Source organism: Salmo salar, chromosome ssa08 (genome assembly GCF_905237065.1).
Source record: "Salmo salar chromosome ssa08, Ssal_v3.1, whole genome shotgun sequence".
NCBI lineage: Eukaryota > Metazoa > Chordata > Actinopteri > Salmoniformes > Salmonidae > Salmo > Salmo salar.
The window spans coordinates 7,114,247-7,123,095 of NC_059449.1; the positions used below are offsets into that span (position 1 = coordinate 7,114,247).

General features: G+C 40.5%; 1 protein-coding gene across 3 annotated transcripts; it reads left to right on the top strand.

Annotated features, from left to right (window-relative positions):
- Positions 1–652: 652 nt before the first annotated feature.
- On the top strand, positions 653–8,836 carry LOC106609899 (syntaxin-3). 3 transcript variants are annotated; one of them, XM_014208946.2, is made up of 11 exons: positions 653–1,161; positions 1,840–1,914; positions 2,037–2,136; positions 2,307–2,381; positions 2,612–2,682; positions 2,851–2,959; positions 3,458–3,531; positions 5,900–6,034; positions 6,159–6,269; positions 6,889–6,980; positions 7,538–8,836. In XM_014208946.2, exons 1-10 carry the CDS (start codon positions 1,132–1,134, stop codon positions 6,964–6,966), a joined length of 858 nt encoding a protein of 285 aa, XP_014064421.1. In that variant the 5' UTR covers positions 653–1,131; the 3' UTR covers positions 6,967–6,980; positions 7,538–8,836. The 3 variants fall into 3 exon arrangements, with proteins under 3 accessions (XP_014064421.1, XP_045578639.1, XP_014064422.1); XM_045722683.1 differs by having other exon boundaries at positions 6,889–8,836; XM_014208947.2 differs by lacking the exon at positions 6,889–6,980 and having other exon boundaries at positions 654–1,161.
- Positions 8,837–8,849: the final 13 nt, after the last annotated feature.

Genomic DNA, 8,849 nt, shown 5'->3' on the forward strand with positions numbered 1-8,849 from the left:
AATAATTTATAATGTCTTATATTAAGCAAACCAGACAACATGATTTTCTTGTTTTTTTTTATTTAAGGATAGCCATGGTCACAGTTCAACATTTCAACATTTGTGTTTAGTGAGTCTGCCAGATCAGAGGTAGTATCGGGATGACCAGGGATGTTCTCTTGATAAGTGCATGAATTAGACCATTTTCCTGTCCTACTAAACATTCAAAATGTAAAGAGTATTTTTGGGTGTGAGGTAAAATGAAAGGGGTAAAAAGTACTTTATTTTCTTTAGGAATGTAGTGGAGAAAAAGTAAGTTGTCAAAAATATAAATAATAAAGTAAAGTACAGATACCCCAAAAAACGACTTAAGTAGTACTTTACACCACTGCATTTGAGAATCCTATCTAGGCCTATTGTCAGAAAACAGTGTAACCTAATCTATTTTCAAGGGGAATGGTGTTAATAAAATATGGCTTCACTTGTTTGTACTATGAAACATGCATTTTTTGACTAGCAAATAAAAATGGAATAAAAAAATATCTTCATTAATCAATAATCATTGCATGACTTTCTTTTGTTGACTTGGCCTTATTTAGCAAGTCGATGGGGACAAGGGGTCACTACATAACAACACAGCCTCGTCTTATAGATAGATGGACAACCCACTGGGTTGACTTTACAGATTTAGAATTTAACCTATTACCTTTCCATTCGGTGCCCTGTTTGAGTAGTGTGCCCAAAACAGAGAGCATGCATGATATTTACTTTGCATGCGTTTTTACGCATGCTATTGATCAGAAAGAGAGAGATTAATCTCCCTCTACACAACTGTTGCTCTAATCCTCCTTGAGAGGATAGGCTTAGTAAAACTACAGGTTGGAAACACTGCTGCAGCCATATTGAACAGACATTTTCTGAAGAAAAAAAACGATTGTTCTTTTTTTATTTGATTACCATATGCTAATGACCATTTAGCCTACTAAATCTTTTTACAACTAACTTCGAAACTTATTTTCGGCCAAATCACTGGATTAATCAGTAGGCTAATAAATTGTAATGGTCTAATTTGGTACCCGTTTAATTAGTGGTTGTAGATTAGAATATCTCTTTTTGATAGTTTAGAGATTGTGAGTGACAACAGTTTTGAAGATGAAGGACCGATTGGAACAGTTGAAGGCGGTAAGCTTAGTCTTTTTATACACTTGTTCATGTTTCGTGGCCTTGCTTGCTATTAGCTTAACATAGAACCGTTGCTAATCATATAGAATGATATAATAGGGATGGGGGACGTATCTGATTTACTTGTTTCGTTTTTGGGGAAGTATCTGAATTACTCGTTTTCTTTTTGCGCACTAGATGCGGTTGGTTGCGGATGAGCGGTTTGACCACAACGTTCGATCAACTGTTTGATTCCATTTTCAGGCCTAGAAAAGCAGAAATAGTGTAGTTGAACATTGGGCTAATAAATATTACAGTATGAAGTTATTCTTGGAAGTAGGTAGGCCTAATTGGGGTGTGATGATATTTATGCTGTACACTTGTTTATTGGTGGTGCGTTACAAATGGAGGTGGGTGGGTAGAGAGAGGGGACCAGAAGGGTTGATTAAGGAAATATGAAAGGCTGATTTCTCCTAATTTCCTGCACCTTTTCCAAGGTCTCAAGGTCATCGATGTAGGCTATTCATTGTAGCTTGTGTGCACCGCAAGCCTTATTGTGTCTGGTTTAAAAAAATTACTTTATATATTCAAATCACATTGTTTCACTGACGTAAGAACCGCTAAAAAGCCCGTGAGTGTGATTATCTCACCACAAACGCACCACCACAACAACTCTGCTGGCTGTGTGTGTGTCAACAGAAAAGTGATGTGGCTGAGGACGATGTGGAGGTTCCAGTGGAGAACAAAGCCTTTATGGATGACTTCTTCGCCCAGGTATTTCTGACCATACTCCTGATGTGTGTGTGTGTGTGCGTTCACCATACTGTGTGTGTTTGTTTGTGTGCGTGTGTGTTGTGTACTCACCAGTGTGTCATCATTGCCTGTCTCTGTCTCAGATTGAGGAGATTCGCAGTAGCATCGATAAGATAGATGAGAGTGTGACGCAAGCAAAGAAGCTGTACTCTACCATCCTCTCCGCCCCAACGTCAGAGCAGAGTAAACATCATCATTCAATCCCTCTCTCTCTCTCTCTCTCGTCATCTCTTTGTTATCTCACCCACTTTATTTCCCTTTCTTTCCATTCCATATTGTTCATCCTTTGTGGCTTGTTGATACTTCTATGTTTACAACCTCTCTTTTTTTCTCTCTTTCTCTGTGTTCACCAGAGACGCAAGATGATTTGGAGGCAGTCACCAACGACATCAAGAAAGCAGCCGGCACCGCTCGCAACAAACTAAAGAGTAAGTCCTTCCTGCCCCTTTAAATATTAAACGCACCATATCTTACCCACAGTCTTTCTGACGACCAACCGTATTCTGACGACCAACACAACAGTCATCAAATTGTATAAATGTAGTTTCCCTGTCAAGATAATGTGTTTTTGAATGCCATGGATGGCAATACCATAGTAGTTATTGTTGTTGTTGTTGTCCGTAGTCATGGTAACGGTTGCACGTTCCATCCCTGGCAGGTATCGAGAAGCAACTTGAGACAAACACTGAGGAACGGTCGTCAGCAGACATGAGGATTCGGAAGTCCCAGGTAACCTTTTAAAAAACAAACTAACCTCAACCAAACCCTTAACCCTATCGGTTTGTACGTCAATCATGTCCCCATCGTTTTTCCTGTTGGAGACCGAGGTTGGAGACTTGGTTTTCATTCCCACTGGTTATCATAACAACCTCTTTACCCATCTCCACCTTTTCCCAGCATGCCATCCTGGCCAAGAAGTTTGTGGAGGTGATGACCAAGTACAACGAGGCTCAGACGGACTTTAGAGACAAGAGCAAAGGCCGCATCGCCCGGCAGCTGGAGATCAGTGAGTCTGATGCCAGTCGTAGAGACAAGATACCTGGTATAACTAGGGCCAGGGTTTTTGTTCCTGGACAATCAATTGTCAGGAAGAAATCCAGCCCAAGTTGCATTAAGTCGTAGACAGGAGTGCATGTTTCAACCTATCCCAGACAGACTCAAGCCAATACAGGGCTCTTTACCAGTTCAAATACTTGGAAAATCCTTTCAAATACTTTGAGTGTTTGCTTGAATCTGCCTGGAGTTGGGCAGGGTTGCAGTTTTGTTACTTTTCTTTTCTGGTTTATTAAGCCAGGCAAGAGCAAACAGACACAGATGAAGTATTTGAAGTATTTTTTTAAGTATTTGAAACCCAGATCTGCTTTTGATGGCATGTATTAGTATATTCTATGCCAGCATTAAGGGCCTGTTATATGTTATTAACTTGTTATTAAGCCTTTCAAACATGTTATTAACCCTGTCATACGTGTTATTAACCCTTTTCTGTGAACTCTCCATTCCACAGCTGGAAAAACAACAACCGACGAGGAGCTGGAGGAGATGTTGGAAGGCGGGAACGCAGCCGTCTTCACCGCAGGGGTAATTCTGTGTATGTGCGTGCGTGCGTATGTGTGCATGTGTCCAAGTGAGAATGCTTGTGAATGTGTGTGTGTGTGTGTGTGTGTGTGTGTGTGTACAAGCGAGAAAGCTTGTGAGTATGTGTGTATACAAGCGAGAAAGCTTGTGAGTGTGTGTGTGCAAGCGAGAATACTTGTGAGTGTGTGTGTGTGTGTGTGTACAAGTGAGAATGCTTGTGAGTGTAGGTGTGTTCTTGCATGCTTGCGAGTGTGTGTTAAAACCTCTCTGGTATCAGTGGGACGCTAGCGTCCCACCTCAACAACAGCCAGTGAAATTGCAGGGCGCAAAATTCAAAACAACAAAAATCTCATAATTCAAATTCCTCAAAAATACACCATATTAAAGCTTAACTTCTTGTTAATCCAGCCACAGTGTCTGATTTCATAAAGGCTTTACGGTGAAAGCGCACCATATGATTATGTTAGGTCAGCACCTAGTCACAAAAAAACATACAGCCATTTTCCAGGTAGAGAGGAGTCACAAAAAGCAGAAATAGAGATAAAATTAATCACTAACCTTTGATGATCTTCATCAGATGGCACTCATAGGACTTCATGTTACACAATACATGTATGTTTTGTTCGATAAAGTTAATATTTATATCCAAAAATCTCAATTTACATTGGCGCGTTATGTTCAGTAATGTTTGCCTCTAAAACATCCACTGATTTTGCAGGGAGCCACATCAATTTACAGAAATACTCATCATAAACGTTGATATAAGATACAAGTGTTTTACATAGAATTAAAGATACACTTCTCCTTAATGCAACCGCTGTGTCAGATTTCAAAAAAGCTTTACGGCAAAAGCACACCATGCGATAATCTGAGTACAGCGCTCAGACACCAAAACAAGCCATACAGATACCCGCCATGTTGTGGAGTCAACAAAAGTCAGAAATAGCATTATAAATATTCACTTACCTTTGATGATCTTCATCGGAATGCACTCCCAGGAATCCCAGTTCCACAATAAATGTTTGTTTTGTTTCGATAAAGTCCATATTTATGTCCAAATACCTCCTTTTTGTTCGCGCGTTCAATTCACTATTCCAAGGCGCATGCACTAAGTCCAGGCGAAAAGTCCAAAAAATTGCATTACAGTTTGTAGAAACATGTCAAACAATGTATAGAATCAATCTTTAGGATGTTTTTATCATAAATCTTCAATAATATTCCAACCGGACAATTCCTTTGTCTTCAGAAATGAAAAGGAACTCAGCTCGCTCTCACGACCGCGCGCATGACTGAGCTCATGCCATTTTTCCAGACACCTGATTCCAATAGCTCTTACTCTCTCCCCATTCACAGTAGAAGCCTGAAACAACGTTCTAAAGACTGTTGACATCTAGTGGAAGCCTTAGGAAGTGCAATATGACCCCACAGACACTGTATATTGGATAGGCAATCACTTGAAAAACTACAAACCTCAGATTTCCCACCTCCTGGTTGGATTTTTCTCAGATCTTTGCCTGCCATATGAGTTCTGTTATACTCACAGACATCATTCAAACAGTTTTAGAAACTTCAGAGTGTTTTCTATCCAATTATACTAATGATATGCATATCCTAGCTTCTGGGCCTGAGTAGCAGGCAGTTTACTCTGGGCACCTTATTCATCCAAGCTACTCAATACTGCCCCCAGATTCCAAAGAAGTTAAACCGTTGTGTATATCCTCTCCTATGTGTGTATGTTAAACCATTGTGTATATCTTCTCCTATGTGTGTATGTTAAACCATTGTGTATATCTTCTCCTATGTGTGTATGTTAAACTGTTGTGTAAATCTTCTCCTATGTGTGGGTGTTAAACCGTTGTGTATATCTTCTCCTATGTGTGGGTGTTAAACCGTTGTGTATATCTTCTCCTATGTGTGTATGTTAAACCGTTGTGTACGTATATCTTCTCCTATGTGTGTATGTTAAACCGTTGTGTATATCTTCTCCTATGTGTGTATGTTAAACCGTTGTGTATATCTTCTCCTATGTGTGGGTGTTAAACCGTTGTGTATATCTTCTCCTATGTGTGTATGTTAAACCGTTGTGTATATCTTCTCCTATGTGTGGGTGTTAAACCGTTGTGTATATCTTCTCCTATGTGTGTATGTTAAACCGTTGTGTATATCTTCTCCTATGTGTGGGTGTTAAACCGTTGTGTATATCTTCTCCTATGTGTGTATGTTAAACCGTTGTGTATATCTTCTCCTATGTGTGGGTGTTAAACCGTTGTGTATATCTTCTCCTATGTGTGTATGTTAAACCGCGGTGTATATCCTCTCCTATGTGTGTATGTTAAACCGCTGTGTATATCCTCTCCTATGTGTTTTGTAGATCATGGAGTCGGGCATATCGAAGCAGGCGTTGAATGAGATTGAGGCACGGCACAAAGACATTGTGAGGCTGGAGAGCAGCATCAAAGAGCTTCATGACATGTTCGTGGACATTGCTATGCTGGTGGAGAACCAGGTAACCCTTCACACATTTTATATTGCATCCCAAATGGCACACTATTCCCTACATAGTACACTGCTTTTGACCGCTGTTTGTGTGTGCCTCTCACAACATTCCGCTCCGCCCACCCCCTTCAAAGGGCGGCATGATTGACAAGATTGAGAGCAACATGGACCAATCGGTGGGCTTCGTAGAGCGGGCGGTTGCCGACACCAAGAAAGCAGCCAAATTTCAGCAGGAGGCCCGTAGGGTGAGTGGGGCTGAAACAATAGAATTAGAATGAGTAGAATGGCCGTCCCCATTCAGGTCGATGATGCCATTATAGGTGATTCTATTTCTACGGCTGAAATGTCCTGTTTATAGGTCCACTTCAGTCCGGACCCTAGACCTATTACCTATCACCTTGGTTCATACAAGAGAAGGGATACATTGGTTTCGTCCCAAATGGCACCCTATTACCTTTATAGTGCATTGCTTTTGAAAGTACTGCACTATACAGGAAAGTACTGCACTATACAGGAAAGTACTGCACTGTACCGGAAAAGGGTGCCATTTGGGATGCACCCTAAATCTACTGTCTTGCTACAGGGGGTTCAGCATTCTCCCTGATGCAAAGTTTCACTTAAAACTTCAGAACCTGCAATGCCACATTTAGTCTCAAAATATTTATCTTGGGTTATGTTTTCTCTCTATGCTCAGGTCAATTTTCCCTTTCGTTTTTCTGAGCTTTTTCTCCTTCTGTTTCTTCTCTCCCTTCCCTTCATTGTTTCTTTATATTTCTTCCTCCTCCACTTCCTCCTCTGTGTCCTCTTCCTCTCTCGCATCCTCTGTATTTCTTTGACTGTTTTGTTCTGCCTTCCGCCCTTTAGAAGCAGATGATGATCATGTGTTGCTGTGTCATTCTCTGTGTCATCGGAGGGTCCTTCCTCTACAGCTTTATCAAATAGGAAATACCGTCCGGGTAAAACTGGTTGTAAAACTGAGATGTGTTCAAAACTCCAAACGTACACTTTTAAATCATGTATTGATGCAGAAGGATGTTAGCCTGGTCACAAATCTGTTTGTACTCTTGCAAACTCCATTCCCTTCCCTGTCAAGCCAAACGTGTGGCATGACGATGAGTGACAAGGAGTTGGCATGATAGCACAAACAGGCTGGCACTCAGGCTAAAAGGATGCAGATGTGTGTAAAAGATTTCCAAGTGTGATCAGGGCCTGTATTTATAAAGCCTTTCAAAGTATGAGTGCAGCTCTGGGATCAGTTGAACCTTTTAGATCACAATGAATAAGATTTACATGGACAACCGGGGCAGGATCCTAGATCAGCACTCCTACTCTGAGATGCTTTATGAATACGGGACCATATTAGATAACGTTAGATCCAGGTTATTCTTAGTCTTTGTCCCACATGGCACCCTATTCCCTTTGTGGTACATAGGGAATAGGGTGCCATTTGGGATGTAGACTTAGGCTGCATTATTGGCCTCAACGTGATAATCACTTGTGACTCTGGCCTCAGGTGAAGTTGTAGAGGAGTGTTCCAGATTACCTCCAGTCTAACCTGGGTGGATGGATCAACAGTGGACACTGTCTGTCAAGAGTTACATACAGCGCTACTCAGAGGAGATACACTTCAGTCCGGCTAAAGGCCTTCCACCCTACATTGTCTTTCGTCTTCTTTCGTCTTCTCTCTCTCTTTCCTTCCATTTTTTTCTCTCACACACACACACTCTCTCTCCCTCTTTTCCCTCTCTCTCGTTCTTCTTTTCAGGCATGCTTCCCCTCCTCCTTTTCCCACTTCAACGATTTGTGTCAATTAGCTTTGGTAGTGTGCTTCCTTAATAATCTAGGCGAAGACAGGTGAACGTTAACACTGTGTAATCATGTCAAGTAACCTAAAGATATTGGTAAACAAAATAATATGACGATAAAATGATGATTAAAAAAACTATACCATTTCTCACTGCCCTACTGACAGCTAGTAATCAAAATGACCCCAAAATGGCATGTTTTTATGTTGTTATTGTATTATTGTGTGTTGAAGTTATTGCATAATATTGCACCCACGCATTTCATTTTTGTCCTACATGTGTGGCGATGCATGTACCACCAGGGGGCATGCCTGTGTCAAACTGTCACATGCACTCTCTCTAGAAATGATGTGTATAAACCCTGGATGACTGTCAGGGGGCGCTGTATTGAAGCCACCGTGCAGCCATCTTGGTAATCCTCCTCAAGCTTTAAAAATATTTTGGAAGCTATAGAAATGGATTTGTTAATGTCTACATTCGTTTTTGACACATTTATTATATTAAATACACTTTAATGCATACTTTTAAATTATATTATGTTAGCTAAACATTTTTTTTAAATGGGGAGAGTACTAATGTTACTGTCACCACTACAAAAAAAAAAACTTAAATACATGTAATTTGTCCTTGAAATACTGTAGAATTCCATTAATTCCTATGGAGGACTGCGCCATATTGGCATTCAAGGGAATGCCAATATGGCCGACCGGTGGCTTCAAAGCATTTCATTGGCCAGTACATAGCATCAACAGTCCAGGGTTTATTTATATAAGTCATTGCTCTAGCCTATCTAATAATAGATAAGATAGTATTTTTGTTGTGATGTGAGCAAGCAAGCAGTATCAAGTGAATAGCCAATATATGTGTTTGTGTCTTCAGTCGCATACGTTTGTAGTGATTTTGTAGACATTTATATGGAAAATGTTATCTGATCAAAATGTAAGGTCAGATTTCAGTTTTTGTAGCCTTTTCCGTCTGTTGACAAAGAATAAAAGAAAAAAAGATTCGCCCTTTGGCAAG

Coding starts and splice junctions, on each gene's coding strand:
- LOC106609899 (XM_045722683.1), top strand. CDS start 1,132: ATGAAGGACCGATTGGAACAGTTGAAGGCG. Junction 2,137..2,306: donor CGCCCCAACGTCAGAGCAGA/GTAAACATCATC, acceptor TGTGTTCACCAG/AGACGCAAGATGATTTGGAG. Junction 6,035..6,158: donor CTATGCTGGTGGAGAACCAG/GTAACCCTTCAC, acceptor CCCCCTTCAAAG/GGCGGCATGATTGACAAGAT.